Genomic DNA, 16,716 nt, shown 5'->3' with positions numbered 1-16,716 from the left:
CCCCAATATATTCCTCCATCCTCACATTCCCAAGGAGCCATCCCTTATAACAAGGAAGAAGGCAAAGTTGAGCAAAAACTAATCGACATATCAAAGAGTTTAAAAAATATAGAGAGCTTCACATCCAGAGAAAAGCTCCCACCCCCACCCCTACAAAGAAGAGAAAAAAGATTCATTCTCATATTGGGTTTTTTTTTTTACCAATCTTGGTCACTCTAATTTCACAGATTTCAACTTTAAGCATTTTATTGTTCTTTCTTTTATTGTTGTTCAGTCATTTTAGTCATAGTTGAACATTATTGAAGTCATTGCATATTTTTCTTTACTGATTCTGCTTATTCAATTGTGCATCAATCAGATGTATTTTTACATTTCTCTGGATTCAACATATTTGGCATTTATTTCAATACAGCAAAATATTGTTATTATAAACATAGCCCTTTTCCAATCAATGATTTTTTTCATTTCTTTGCTGCTCCAAAAAATGTGGCTACAAATATTATCTCCTTAGGATATGTGAGCTTCTAATCCTATAGAACGTTTACCAACAGAATTTCTAGGTTAAAAATCTTGAAGTTTTTAAGGACCCTTTCTTAGCATAATTCCAAATTACTTTAAGAATGATTCAATTTATTGACAGTTTCACCAATAATGCACTAATATGCTTATCTTTTCACAATCCCCTTCTATTATTTCCATCTTTTGTGATTTTTCAAGAGTTTTGAAGAGTTTTATGAATGTGAGATGAAACCTCATTTAATTTTACTTGTATCTAATATTTGATATGTTGTTAATAATCTATAATAAGTCTTTTGAAAACTGGGTATGAAATATAGAATTTTTCTTGATCCTATGCATTTGAGTTAGCCCTTTATCAAAGATATTTAGCAATGTTTGACAATTAGAGTACAAAATAGAATAGATTGCTTTGAGACGTGATAATTTTCTCTCAAAGAGTTACAAGCAAAGATGGAAATTCATTTATGTTTGGAATGCAGGTCCAGAGTCTTCATAGGACAATCTAATCTCCAGGGATGGGCAAGAAAGAAAATGAAAGCAGAGGTCTCTTTCAATTTTCAAAATTTATGATCCAAATATCTTTTTCTTATAATTGATGACTTTCTTTCTTTTACTGTTATTGTGTACTGTGTAGTATAAACCCTTTTTAGTTTCCTGTAATCATGTAATCAAAAACTCAGAGAGGATAGGATGTAGTGTGTTGTGCAGCATTTTGTTTTGGGGAAAAAGGAGGAAGAATCAAATCAGGACCCATGATTTCATTCATATAGCAAAATGTCCATTGGAAATTCTTTCCTCAAAAACAAATCAGCAAATTCTCTAAAATTTACAGTTTTAGAGAATATCTCAGAAGGAGTGAGAAATTGGACTTGCCCATGATCACACATCTAGTACTTGATGGAGAGGCTTTAACTCTAGGCCATCCTCTGTACTCTGCCTTGTTTTCCTGATATGACAGTTGACTTTACATATTTGAAAGACCATCTCTGGGGAAGGGAAGACATTTATTTTGCATGGGTCAAAAGACAGGACTTGGACAAATAGAAATTGCAGAGAAACATTTTCAGTTTGGCGTTTAAAACTTTCTAACAATGAGATCTGGTTGCCATTGGCTATTATTGAATGAGGGACTTCTGAATCACTGAAAATGTTCAAGCAGAAGCTGGATATTCAACCAGGTTATATATGTAAGTAAGTTCTCTGCTTATATTGGACCCAAGAATTTTTTTTTATATTTTTGCAAGGCAAATGGGGTTAAGTGGCTTGCCCAAGGCCACACAGCTAGGTAATTATTAAGTGTCTGAGGCCGGATTTGAACTCAGGTCCTCCTGACTCCAGGGCCGGGCTCTATATACTGTGCCACCTAGCTGCCCAATCCAAGAATTTCTTTAGAAATTTTAGCTGATTATTAGGACCTTAATTTTTTTTTTCTCTTTGACCTATGAGATTTAGTGAATCTTATTTACAAGTAATGTTTCAAGTCTTTAAGGACTTTATAAATGCTATTATTATTAACAGTAGAATTTAGAATCATAAAGAAACCTGGAGGTCTGGTTTACATTGTTCACTTTATAAATGAGGAAAAAGAGAATCAGAGAGGTTAACAACATAATAGTAACATTTTCATGTTATTTTGCTTGGTATATTATGTGAGATGCTGGTGTATGTCAAGTTTATGCTAAAGTGCTTTACAGTTTTCCCAGAAATTTTTGTCAAATGTTGGGGTTTTATCCTCAAAGCTTGAAACTTTGGGCTTGTGAAACAATAGATAAGAATAGTTATTTACTACTATATACTGTGTACTGGATTCTTAATCTATTCCCATGATCCACCACTCTGTTTCTATACCAGTATCAGATTATTTTTATAATTACCACTTTGTAAAATAATTTGACATTTGTTCTTTGTTATTTTCCTTAACATTTTTTCATTGATCCTCTTGATATTCTTGACCATTTTCCTTTCAGATAAATTTCATTATTAATTTTTCTTGTTCTTATAAATACTTCTTTGGTAGTTTGATGATTATGACACTGAACAATTCAATGAACATAGAATTATCATTTTTATTATATTGGCCCAGCTATCTGCATTTCTCTATTTAGGCAAGTTTTATTTGTATGAATTATTTCATAATTGTATTCATATATTTTCTGATTTTGTTATGGCACTCAATTATTATGTATTGTCTGCAGTTATTTTTAAATGATTGCTTTTTCTCTATATTACAATTGGGTTTTGTTGACAGTATGCTAAAGATTGATGTTATTAATTTTATATCCTGCAACTTTTCTAAGCAATTACTTGTTTCAACTAGGTTTTAGATAGGTTCTCTAAAGTATATGATCATCATTTCATTTGAAAAAGTGATTCTTTTCTTTTCTCATTGCCTTTTTATTCTTCCAATTATTTTTCTTGTTTTAGTTGCTATAAGATAGCATTTCTAATAAGAAATCGAATAGTAGTGTGATAATAAGCATCTGAGCTAGAACTCTGAGCTTATTGGGACAGTTTCAAGTTTATCCCATTATAAATAATGAGTGTTCTTAGTTTTAGAGAGATAATTCTAATAATTTTTTAAAAGATCCATTTATTCCTATGCTTTCTAGTATCTTTAATAGTTATGGGTATTGTAATTGTCAAAAGTATTTTCTGCATCTATTGATATAATCATACTTTTTTTGTTGTGTTTTTTTTTGTTTTGAATTTTTTTAAGGCAATGGGGTTAAGTGACTTGCCCAGGGTCACACAGCTAGGTAATTATTAAGTGTCTAAGGCTGAATTTGAACTGCGGTCCTGGTGCTCTATCCACTGTGCCACCTAGCTGTCCATGTTTTCTTATTTCTACATCAATAATAGTGATCTTTTTATAATATTGAAACAGTTCTACTTTCTTGGTATATTCGCTGTTATAATTCTCAGGGAATGACCTTTGTAATATATTGCTATAATCTCCTTGCTAGTACTTTATTTAAAATCTTTTGCATCAAAATTCATTAGGGAAATTAGTCTGTAGCTTTCTTTCTCTGTTTTGTCCTGATCTAGTTATCAAAATCATATTGTGGCATAAGAGAAATTGGGTAAAACTCTTTCTTTACCTAGTTTTCTCTAGATAGTTTAGATAATATTGAAATTAAGTGTTTCTTAAATATTTGGTGGAATTCAGTCATAAATCCATCTGACCTTGGAATTTTTTTCTTAGGGAATTTATTCCTGGCATTAGGGTTATGTATTCTATTTCCTCTTTTATTAATCTGGGTTGTTTACACTTTTCATTTGTAAGTAATCATAAATTTTCAGTTTTACTAACATTTACTTGGGCAAAACAACTCCTAATAATTGTTGTGATTTCATTTTCATTGATAGTACATTTGCCCATTTAATTTTTGATACTAGTAATTTGCTATATTTTTTCATCAAATTGACCAATGATTTATCTACCTTAATGTTTTTAATTTCATAAACTAGTTCCAAGTTTTATTTATCAGCTTAATATTCTTACTTTCAATATTATTAATCTCTCCTTTAGTTTTCAGGATTTCAAATTTGATTTTTGATTGGGGGAATTTGATTTGTTCTTTTTCTAGTTTTTTAAATTACATGCCCAATTCATTGACCTATTTTTTCTCTCTCTTTTATTACTGTGTGTTTTTGAGTTATAAGACCTTCCCAGGTGCTATTTTTCTACATTTCCCAAATTTAGGTATATTACCTCAATGTCATTTTCTTTTATGAACTTTTGATTGTTTGTTTAATATGTTCCTTGACAACCACTTTTTTTAAGATTAGATTATTTAGTTTCCCACAATTTTAATATATATTTCCATACTCCTTTTTTGAATATTACCTTTTTTAATATAGTCAGGAACCAGTGCATTTAATGTTTCTACTTTTCTACATTTGATTGTGAAGAATTTATAACCTGATACATGGTCAATTTTGGGTCATGTACAATTGAGACAAAGGCATACTCCTTTCTATTCTCATTTACTTTTCTTCAGAGGTCTATCATATTTCCTGTATCTTAGACTCTTCATGTTCTTAACTTCTTAATTATTTCATAATTTTTTGTAGTTATGAGAGGAGAAAGTTGAAGACCCTCACCACTATAGTTTTACTCTCTTTTTCTTCCTATAATTCATTTAACTTTTCCATTAAGATTTTGGATGCAAAGCCATTTCTTGTAGCATATTGTTGGATTCTGATTTCTAATTCATGCTATTAATTGCCTAAATTTTGTGGGAGAAAATTATTCACATTCATATTTATTTTTATTTACTGTGCTTTTTCTGCCATTCTATTTTGTTCTGTTTATCCTTATCTCTCTCTTTTTTATCCTGCTGCTTTTCTAAAGTTTGTTTTGTTTCTGATCATTATCCTCCTCTTTTCTCACCTTTCCCCTTTCTTTTATTATTTTTCTATCTTGCTTTTGGGTAAAAGATTTCTATATCAATTTGAGTGTGTGTGTGTGTGTGTGTGTGTGTGTGTGTGTGTGTGTGTGTGTGTGTACCTCTCTGAACCAATTCTAATGAGAGAACTTTTCTAGTATAGTCCCTACCATTTCTACTTCATTGTTAAATGATTCCTTGCTTGCCTTTTTTATGACATAATTATCCCCTCCTTCCTTCCTCCTTCTCCCAGACATCTCTCTTTCTCACTCATCCATTTTTAATGTCATCTCAATGAAATCAACTTACTTCTGTACTCTCTATGTATAACTCTTCTAACTCTCAATGATATATTCTTAGAAATTATATGTGTCACATTTCCATGTAGGAATGTAAGCAATTTAATCTTACTGAGTCCCTTATGATTTTTCTTTTAGATTTACATTTTTATGATTCTCTTGAGTTTTGTATTTGAAAATCACATTTCTTTTCTATTCAGCTCTGATTTTTCATCAGGGCTGCGTAAAAGTTCTTTATTTCATTAATTATCCTTTTTTTCAGTGACTGATTATACTCAGCTTTTCTGGTAAAGGTATTAATTGCAACTCTTCTGTTTTCCAGAATATCATATTCAAAGTTTTCCACTCTTTTAACATGGAGGTTGCTAAATCATGTATGACCCTGACTGTGGATGCATGCTATTTCGTTTTGGTTGCTTCATATATTTTCTCTTTGACTTGAGCATTCTAGAATATGGTCATGATAGTCCTAGGAGTTTTCATTTAGAGGTCGCTTTTAGGTGGTTGTCATTTAATTCCTTTGGTTTCTATTTTATTCTTACCAGGACATATCAGGGCAAACAACATTCAGGATGTGTCCAATTCTAAGACAATAGTCTCATAATCTCTTTCTAACTGGTCTCCAGGACCATCTATGACTTGAAAGTTCCTGAAGTTGCTTCTATTTCTGTCATTCTACTTAGTCCCATCATTCATGTTGAAATCACATGAACTTTGGACCAATCCCCACCTTTCCTTCCAACCTCCTAAGCTATGTTAGGTGGGAAGAATGTCTCATTCTCACCTTTTGTTGGCTCTACAACTTCAGGATTCTATTTAAGGCATTATAGCAAAGTTGTTTGGAGAGAACTGTTGAGAGATGTTGGGAGAACTTGGTTAAGTGCTTCCTGTATTCTACCATCTTGATTCCAGAAATTACCTAATAATCTTTCTACAGTTTCATGTACCCAAAATCAGTTTCCAAATTTTTAAAATGCTAGAATAGGAATGGAAAAATTTTAGGCTCCTTTAATATTAATAATCAACATTTAATATTATATTATTCCTTTTCTCTCATTTCTCTAAATGCCTTTCCCCTCCCTCATTTGTTTAACTCTATTCTTTTTTTATTTAGCTCTATTTTAGTTTCCTCTTCTTTTTAATTTTTCAGCACCTAAACCTTATTCAGTCACTTCATCTTCTCTAATCCTTAAAATAAATTTCTCTTGCAGGAAACAAATTAAAACTGACCTGAGTTTCTGGACTGTGCAGTCTGGATGTCTTAGTTCTGAACAAAGTATCATCATGGACGAATCTCCAAGGTGACTTGTACTGAGATCCAGTTCTCTCAGATTCTGATTCCTACTGACCACAGAGAAGAGATCTCTCCAGTTGGAAGCAGAAAGATGGGAACGCCTCAGTCTGTAAGAGAGATAAAAGAGATATTTTACTGGTGTAAGGGAAATCTCACAGTTCATATATGCATATTCAGCTCATACAGCTTCCCAATATCACCAGTATAAAGTGATGCACACACACACACAGACACACACACATCTCTAAGGACTAACTTTCAAGGACTTTTTATGTTTAAAGTTTTATTTTCAGTAAATGATGTATAGATAAACATGTTAGAGGATAGTGTGATTTATTCCTTACTCAAAACTCATGTAAAGACTTTTTTCTGGAATTTTAATGCAAGATTTCTTTGGAAAAGTTGGGGAAGTCAATCTGGAAACACAAGAAACACTGATGACAGAATTAACAGACTGTCACCCAAGACTGCCCTCCTCCCAGAACCACCAATTTTTTTTTGCCTCCCCTTTCCATTAGAATACCTTAACTTTTTACTATTTTCTTTCCCCTGCCCCCAACATAACACCTGCTTTCCTCTTGAATTATCAGACACAAATAGATTATTCCTCTACTCAACTACTGATAAGGGAAAACGGGCAGTTCCTCTGTGTGTCTGTGTGTGTGTGTGTGTGTGTGTGTGTGTGTGTGTGTGTGTGTGTGCGTGTGTCTGCCTGATGGTGTTGGGAAGGAAATGGGTATAGGAAGAAGAGTTTAAAGAAAAGGAAAGAAGTGTATAAGGGTGGAAGGTGGTGGCAGGGGAGAGAATTATGAGCAAGGAGAGAAAAGAAAAAAATAGTTTCCTATTCATTTCTGGGTCCACTTTAAAAATTTAATTCAATTCCACAAACATATGTTAAGCCTTTACAATGTGAGAGATCCTTTGATAGCAATGAGGCTCAATTTGATGAAACAGCCCCTGACTTTAAAAAGGTTAGATTTTATTGGGAATTGTGAAAAATAAACAGATAGATAAATATTGCTATAAGGAACCACATCTCCCAAGAATTTGTTTTGGGAGTTAGAACTGGGGTCTGCCAGAATAGGCAAATATTTTCTTACAGAACTTAATTTCCCAGAATATTTCAGGAGTAGAATATCCAAATTCAGAAACAAATTTCCTAGGAAGACAAATGTAACAGATATATGTATGTCGCTTTCCTTGAAGTTTTAAAGATAGGCAAGCAAAGGTATAGAGAAATAGAAGCAACAGGGAGTGTCTCACTCTCTTATTGAGCTACCCAATTCCCATGTAATTGGGGAACTCCCTTTTATCTTAGCTCACAGAAGAAAATAGAAATGTTCAAGTCTAGAGTCTGAAGTAGATAGCAAAGCTGAAGGGAGTATAAATCCTGGAAGGTGTGAGTCAACAAAAATAAAAACATTTTGAAGTGAATGGAGTATAGCCATGAGCATACACTCTCTGAGTAGTAAAAGAGAAAGGAGCTGACAATCTGGAGTATGGAACAGAGAAACTGACTTCAGATACTACCTGGAGGTTTACCTATGAACATGGGTAAGCTGCTTAACTCTATTTGTAAAATGAGAGTTTAGACTAGATGCCATTCGAGTTCTATGATCCCCATAAAGCTGAACAGGAATTCAGTGATGTCTTTGACTTATGCCCACACAACCCCAAGTAGTATGTGAAACTGGACAGCTTCCTGGCTACCTCTCTTTCATCTTGAGTGACTAGAGACTATAAAAATGATTCAGCTAAAGGATAAATTTGGACATGTTTTGAATTCCTCATAGTATGATACAAGTGGCTAATGATTTCTCAATTTTATAATATTTTAATTAATCTAATTAAATAGCTTATTAATTTGCAAAAATCTATTGAAATAATATGCTGCTTTTAGGAAAAAAGAGAAATGACAGGTAAATGGATGTGAAGCTGATAAATGACGTCCTGATAGATGAGTGATGAACTCAAAGAGCTGAGTGAAACATACATTCTTACATAGGGAGTGTTCATCTGCATTTCTCTCTTCATTCCTCTCAGTTTAGGTATTGATTCTGGATTTCACCAAATTTCAGCAAAATGACCTCCCCTATTACCTCACTTATCTTTTCAGTAAGTGCCTTGAGGAGAGAGGCTTCTTCTTACTTCTATTTGTACTCTAAGTTCTTAGCACAGGGCAAGACATACTGTAATTTTTTAATGAATGCTTATGTTTATTTTCTCTTGACCATGCAAATTTATTATAGGTGTTTTCCTTTGTTGGTGGGGAAAGTTGGCAAGGGAATTTATATGTGTGCGTGTGTGTATGTATGTCTCTACATACATGAGATTATTTCTACATATATATATATATATATATATATATATATATATATATATATATATGAAAAAAATGATGCAATTTGAGCTATTGGACCTAAAATCAAACTGGGAGAAGAAAATGAGCTGAATTGTCTTCAGAGAACTTTAAAGCTCTTTAATGATCTCAATCTTCATTCATAAACACTCATATTTTTAATGTTAATATTATATCAGGATTGTTATATACTATAAGAAACAACAGTTTCTGAAGAAAACTGAAAACTAGTATCACACCAAAGATCATGATGAATACAAATAGATTGAAACATATAAGCAATGAGGAACTTCAAGGAAATGAGTAAAATGCATAATTAAGGAAATGTATGATTTCAAAAGATGGGTTGATCCCATAGGAAGGGCAAGAGATAAGAGATGACAGGCTGAGTATTCCTCTGGCATTCTTCAAAGTTATGACAAATGGAGAAAGACATGGAGAGTGGTGGGTGGACACCCTGTGCCTTATGTAAAGGAGGACATGTCATAGAGGAAAAAGGACATATGCAGGGTGTGATTTGCATCACTGGAGGAATCATTCAAATCATTCAAATCATTGAATCATTTAAGAAACAGTTACAAATAAAGAGATGAAAGAGAGGAGAAGAAAAGAGATGAGAGGGAGAGGGGAGAAGGAAGAGAGGAGAGAAAAAAGATGGGAAAGAGAAAGAAAGATCCTTAGAGGAAAAACAAATTGGGCTACTTACTTTATAGCCAGGCGAAGTCTGCTCACCTTGAGGCCATGCTTAAGGCAAAAAGCTGAAATTAATAATTGCATTTTGGTACGGATATTTAAAGCAATTTCCTGGAAGTGATGCATAGTCTTTGTCAAAAATCCTTCATCTTGAGTCTCATACAAAAAAGACATTAATTCTAACAGTTGCCCAGGAAGGGAAGACTTTTTGCATTGCTCAATTTCTGAACATACCCATTTCAGTAACTCCAATTTTATGTCCTCTGACATTTGACAACCGAATATTTCCTTGAGCTTTCCTGCTGTCTCTGCTTTTAGGAAGCCAAACAAGAAATGCACAGTGAGAGTCACAGAGTTGGAGCTGGTCTCTTGGTATTTTTCTAAAATCTCTTTTATCCTTGCATGGGGAAGAATAGGACTCTCATTTCTCACCTCTCCCCACAGTGCATAAAACACAGCAGCAAAAAACTCTTGGAAACTCAAGTGAATGAAACTGTAGCAGTTTTCACAGTCATTGCCTTTCTGGAAAATATACATGTCCAGGAAGGCAGAGACACTCTTTATCTCTAGCCCGTGCCTTCTGAGATCTTCTTCATCAAATAGGATTTTCCTTCCCCAGATTCCCTCAGCTGCCAATTGGCACAGACCTTTCAAGGTCTGCATTGAGCATATCCTTTCATCAGGGCTAAATAAACTGGAAAGATAGCAAATGTACAGGGCAGTGGCAGTTTGGGAAACATGTGATAGATCTTGTCCTCTCTCCATCTGTTGTTTCAGACAAGTACAGACAATCCAGCTCACCAGGGGGACAAAGCACATGGTGAATAGAATTTCATTATCTTCAATCAAATTAGAAGCCTTCTTGGCTAAATCCTTATCACCGAAAAATCTATAGAAATATTCTTTTCTCTCCTCCTCAGAAAATCCTAGAATCTCTACATGGCGTGGAGTCTCAAATAGGGAACTAAATATGCCCAGAGCAGTGAGTCTTATAGTGATTAATAATGAGGCTTCAGAAAGCATGACTTTTCTTAGTAAACTGCTCAGAAGGATATGTACGGGCAACCGACACTTCCAGTCTTTACAGAGATCATATCTGTGCTCATCACAGGGGAAATTCAGCTCATCCAAACCATCAATGATGAATAGCAATTGCTCTGGATGAGACATGATTTCAGTCATTGGAACCTGTGAGTCAGGCCAATCGTTAGTAATCAAATCTGCTAATCTTATTTCTCTTTTCACCAACTGATTCATTTCTCTGCAACTGATATAGAAAACATAGCGGAACCTATCCTGGAAGAGGTTTCCCTCTGCCCAGTCCAGCATCACCTTCCTGGCTAATGTTGTTTTTCCAATCCCAGCAGCCCCCTGAAGTACAACTGTCTTTGGGTTAATTCCTGTCTTGTCATCAGGATCAAATAAAGCAGTCAACAGTAAAAACTTCCCTCTCTGCTTCATTATCTCAGCATGTTGCCATCCGCTGGCTAGGAGCTCATGTTCTTTCTGTTCCCTGTGACGAAACTCCTGGAGAAGAAGCAGCTGAGTGAATCGGTGGTGGAAGTTTGCATGTTCTCCAGGACGAGAGTTTCTATCCCTTAACAACTGAAACTTCTCTTTCATTCTCTTTCTGTACTTTCTTCTATTGCCTAAATCAATTATGGGAATCAAAATTAATCAAGAACTGTGATATTCAGATGGTAAAATGAGGTGATTAAAAATTTGAAAGAGTGCTGCTAAAGTTAACAGGCATCATAGTAATGGATTTTTAAGAATAAAACAAAATTTTGCATTGCATTTTGAAAATTCTGTGACTTGCATTGAATTATTTTGAAATTTCCTAATTTTCCAATATACACAATGACTGCAATAACAAAAAAAGAAAGGTTTACTAAAAGGATGTCTGAGTGTTTGAAAAACTAATTGCAAATCCAGAGAACACATAAAGAAGACTACCTACCTTCTTATGAGAAGTGGGAAACTACCACATCAGAATATTTGGGATATTGCTATACAAAGATTATCTGGTGTTTTTTCTTAATTTTTTTTTATCTGTTACAAGGGAAAACTCTATCTGCAGAAGGAGGATGGGGATGGTGTTTCCGGAAATGACTGATCTAATATCAATAAAGTCTACTTAAATTAAAAAAAAACTCTGACTTCCATATCAATAACCTTTGCTTCATTTCTTATTTTAAATCAAATTTTCCCTTTTTGTTTATACTGTTCCAGTGACTTATTTGAATTTTACAAATGGCCATTTTCTATCACATATTCTTTTTTGTTTGTTTGTTTCTTTAAATGGACTCTTGAAAGTTTTGCAAAAGTAACTGAGGCAGACCTCAAGTTACAATTTGGGAATGGAATGCACCAGGTGCACCTGAACAAATTCATGGTTATGAAGAATATGGTATGGTGTTGTCATTGATTCCCAGAGTTATATGTTAAATGAGTGAAGTTTACATCCATAATTATCATACATCTAATGAATTCTTTCTGGATGTTACATACCCAAGTTTCCCCATTCTAAAAACAAAACAACCTCAGAGAATCATGTAATTTCCCCAAGCTATTAATAAGTCTCTTCCTTTTTCAGAAAACTGATAGAAAAAGATTTCAACATTTGTCTCCTTTTCCTCTCATTCATTTCTCAATCCTTTACAATCTAGCTTCTGAGTTCATCACTTAAGTGAAATCATCTTTTCTAAAGTTATCCATAATCTTATTATTAAATTTGAGAATTTTAGTTTAAATCCTCAACCTTTTTAGCCTCACTGAAGCCTCACTGTTTGCCACTTTCTTTGGATGCCACTTTGTCTCCTCTCCAGATTTTCATGACACTGTTCTCTCTCTTGGTTCTCATTCTTTATTGAATTTCAATCCTCCAACAAGGAATGGATCTCCATAGCTTTGTCTCTGTCCTCTTTTCTTTCTCCATTCTCTCACTTAAATTACAAAATTAATTTTTATGGTTTTATCAGTTCTGTTGATGACGTCCTGGTCTGTCTATGTCCATACTGATACGATCATACACCATGTATGCATTTGTATATATGTATTTGTATATATATATATATATATATATATTCAGTATCGGTTTTCTCCTGTATCTCAAGCTATTAAATATTTATCATAGAATATTCTATAAACAACTTGAATTCAACATACCTAAAACAAGACTCATCTTTTCCTAAAAATTTGCTTGTCATCCAAATCTTATTTCTATTAACTATGTGGGCAGTTGAGAAAACCAAAGTAATCCATTTTTTCTAGTTGTATGTTTGTATTACAGTCCCACTCCTGTCTTCAACTTACTTTTCTATTGAAACAGCAAGTAGCTGAAATAGTCTTATCTATGAGGGTAGGATTATAAGATAACTAACCTGAAGAAGAGATTTTCTTATTTCTAGCTCTCGCATCAAAACCACTTGCTACTGCATCCCCGTATTCATAGCCTGCAAACTTTCTGCAACAGTCTCTAGCCAATCCACCCCATATCCAATTTACCTCCTGTCTAAACTGAAAGTTAAATAAGCTTTGCCCTTTTTTTCTTTTAAGGAGCTTCTGCATCATGTGTGTGGGGGGGGGAGAGGACTGACAAATTCAAAAAACCATTATTGTTTCCTAAATTTTTGTTTCCAGTCACTCATATTTGTACCATCAGAATTACCCCCAACCTCTCACTCTTTCTCACCTCATTCATCCAGTCATTAACAAACATGTTTTGTTTAGTTTTCTTTAAGTTCTGCCTCTATATCATCACTCACATCTATCTCCTCTCTACTCACAAAGCTACCATCCCAGTTTAGGTTTTTACAACCTTTTACATATATTATTAAAACAGTTTCTTAACAGATCTCCTTGTCTTAAATCTCCCCTCACTCCAATTCATCATCCACAAAGTTCCTAAAGCATTTTCTACCCTAAAGTAAAGACCTGAAATTGTCATTGTCAAACTCAATAAAATACGGTGATTTCCTATTGACTCTAGGATAAAATATAAATTCCCATTTTGTTTTTTTCCTAAAATCTTTTACAATCTTTCTAGGCTTATTATACATTATTCTTTTTCTGTGTCAGATTTATCTTGCTTTTTCCACATGATACTATCTCCAATCTGCGAGAGCTGCTTAAGCCACACTGGTAGAATGTACTCCTTCCTCATCTCTGCAATTTTGAAGAAAACCAGGGTTTCTAAGAGGTCTGTGAATTCTTATTGATTTTGTGTCTTAACCTGTCAAACTGTATTGTACTTTTTGTGTGTATGCATTTATGTAATGGATGAATATTCATATATATATATATATATATATTTACATTTACATATGTACACATTGCCTCCCTCAAAGAAGCATAAGTTTCTTTTGGATAGAAATTGCATGATTTTTGTTCTTGTGTTCCCAACATTAGTATAATGCCTAGCACATCGAAGATCCTTAATCTATGCTTGCTTTAGGGGCCTCTTAGATCCATGAGAAATCAAATATCTTTGAAATATGAAGCCCAGCAATTACATAAAAAAGAGGCAATTAAATAGAAGTGGGAAATGGGAAGATGCCTCTAATATCCTAAATGTACTCTCCTATGCAACTAGAGGACCTTCCTTGCTGTCTTCTAAAACAATCTTGGCTTTCTTTTTGCTATAAATCAAACTGTATGATCTCAATAGGTGGTATAAAATTTATACCCACACATATAATTTTTAAAATAGTGGAACATTAGTTATCTAACCTTTTTAATTCAAGTATTTATTTCCATATATAATATATTCTTTGTCTTTGGCATTTCCTCTCTTTCCCTAACAATGTGATTCTCAGAGTTTAAAAAATATTTTCCAGGTAGAGACTACACTTCCCCATCCACACTGACAAAAATATGAAGATAAAAATGAAGGATAATGATATATTTCTAGAAGGTCAGCACTGCTTATTTCCCAAGAATCTTTTTGTTATTCCATTGACTATCTAGGATTAAGTCATATTCAAAAGCATAACTAGCATGGGGTACATGGGATCTAGTTCATGAGTACCACTTTTGGATAAGTATCCTCATTTCTGAGAATCTGTACACTTTCTCCAGAAATGCTACCATCCACATGGTGTACTTTAGTTCTTTCCCACTGGTATTTTTCAGCATAATTATCCCTGGGTTATCACCTCCAGGGGACCTATTACTCTTTCCAACTTCTATGGGGCTAAGAGTCAGAATATCCCCTCTCCTTTGATAATCCCAATAAGAGTCAGAATACTCTCTGTGCTGCCACTGACTATTGATTGCTCACACCTCTCCAATTTTTTCCCACACACTAGTGAAAACATTTCTAATAACTCTGTTCACATTAATATTACTGTGCCTTTAACCCTATTAAGAATTTTAGAATTGCTAAATTATTGAGTTTTATCTTAAGTTTAGCAGGTGAGATAAGTAGGAAGTAGAAGAGAATTGCCTAGGGAGATGAGAGCTCCAAGGAATTTCCCAATCACTTCATTTCTAACCCCCCACCTCCACCAAAGGACTCCTTCCACAACAAACCTGATTCTGGCATAGCATCATTACACTTCATCAGTTCCTGTTTACCTTCTTTGAGATTTTCTGCAGCATCTATAATACATATAAAACATGTTGAGATTAGATATTCTTTTAATAAACCATTCATTTTCTAAATACATCTCCCTGGGGGTAACAGAGAAGAAATATGGGCATAGGTTGTGATCCTCAAGAAGAATAAGGCATTTTTCAATCTCTAAGGTGACCTTTATTGTAACTCATAGGTTCTTAACCTGGGGTCTGTGAATACACACACACACACACACATTTATACATATCCACACACACACACATATACATATATTAATGTATTATACATATATATATTTCAATATAGTTCCTTTCCTTTATAGTTCTGTGTAGCATTTAAAAACAGGTTCTAAGAAAGTATTCATCAGTTTCACCAGACTGTCAAAGTCGGCTAAGTCTCAAAAAAAGGTTAATCTGTACCAACCTCCTAGAACTGTTTTGAAGGAAACTAGGAATGTTAAAAGTTGGTGTTAAAAAATGAATGTTGGGGCAGCTAGGTGGCACAGTGTATAGAGCACCGGTCCTGGAGTCAGGAGGACCTGAGTACAAATCTGATCTCAGATACTGAATAATTGCCTAGTTGTGTGATTTGGTCAAATCACTTAACTCCATTGCCTTGCAAAAACTTTAAAAAAATGAATGTTGTAATTATGTGACTGTGAAAAAGCACAAGAAAGGTAGATAGAATATTGAGTTTGAGGAACAGTAAATAAACCAATTTGACTGGAATGTAGGCTATGCAAGAGGGAATAACATGAAATTAATCTGAAAAGTAGGTTGGAGCCAGGATTCAAAAGCCTTTAAATGTCAAAACAAGTAAATTGAATACTATTCTGGAACAGAGATTCTTTATGTTTTGTTTGTTTTTGTTTCATAGATCTTCTTACAAACTAATAAAACCTATGAACTTCTTCACAGAATAATGTTCTGAAACGCAAAAAACACATAGGATTACAAAATAAGAGCTTCCTAAATTATATTGAAATATAGTTAATATTTATTTATTTTTAAGTTCTTGTCTCGTTTTCTCTCCTCTAATCCTCTTGTAAACTTCATCCACCACCAAACTTGATTAACTGTCAAGTTTTTTCTGGTAATTACCTCTACCATTTTAAAGCCACCTAACACCCACTTTCCAGAGAAATTTGATTATGCTTCAAAGGTCAAGTCTCATCATTTTAAAATATTGTTAGCAACTTCCAATACCTGAAAACCTTTGTCCTATGACTTGAATCATATATCTTGCTGTGCTTAAGGTGGCATCAGAAGGGAAGTTCCAAGTGTTGCAACTTCAATTCTGACTATGTTATTGATAGCCAGAAGAAAACACACCTATGTTGCTAAGGATCTTGCTCTTTTATCTTGCTAATTGTTAAAAAGACCTTGTGATTCTTCATTCAAGGTAATGTTTGTCCTTCATTCTCAAGATTACATGACATCAGGGAGATGATGCCATGAAAAGACATGAATTGGATTTGAGTGAGGTGGGGAGGGATGTGCTAAGTCACTAATCTCACTTTCTTGTCCTGAGTCATCTGGGTCCAGTAGCCAGATATGGATCAGATCAACTCTGAAGATGACCCTGGA

At 33.9% G+C, this 16,716-nt stretch overlaps 1 protein-coding gene across 1 annotated transcript in view; it reads right to left on the bottom strand.

Moving 5' to 3' along the window:
• The window catches only part of LOC141508624 (NACHT, LRR and PYD domains-containing protein 14-like), a 44,061-nt gene that overhangs the window by 19,032 nt on the left and 8,313 nt on the right, over nucleotides 1–16,716 (bottom strand). Inside the window, exons 3-5 of the mRNA XM_074217402.1 lie at nucleotides 15,085–15,153; nucleotides 9,566–11,201; nucleotides 6,437–6,607 (exon numbers count right to left, since the gene is read on the bottom strand). Coding sequence (XP_074073503.1) covers nucleotides 6,437–6,607; nucleotides 9,566–11,201; nucleotides 15,085–15,153 — 1,876 coding nt within the window. The remainder of the gene's footprint in view (nucleotides 1–6,436; nucleotides 6,608–9,565; nucleotides 11,202–15,084; nucleotides 15,154–16,716) is intronic.

The sequence above is a fragment of the Macrotis lagotis genome, chromosome 1 (assembly GCF_037893015.1).
Source record: "Macrotis lagotis isolate mMagLag1 chromosome 1, bilby.v1.9.chrom.fasta, whole genome shotgun sequence".
NCBI lineage: Eukaryota > Metazoa > Chordata > Mammalia > Peramelemorphia > Peramelidae > Macrotis > Macrotis lagotis.
This window is presented reverse-complemented; position numbering and strand designations above follow the sequence as displayed.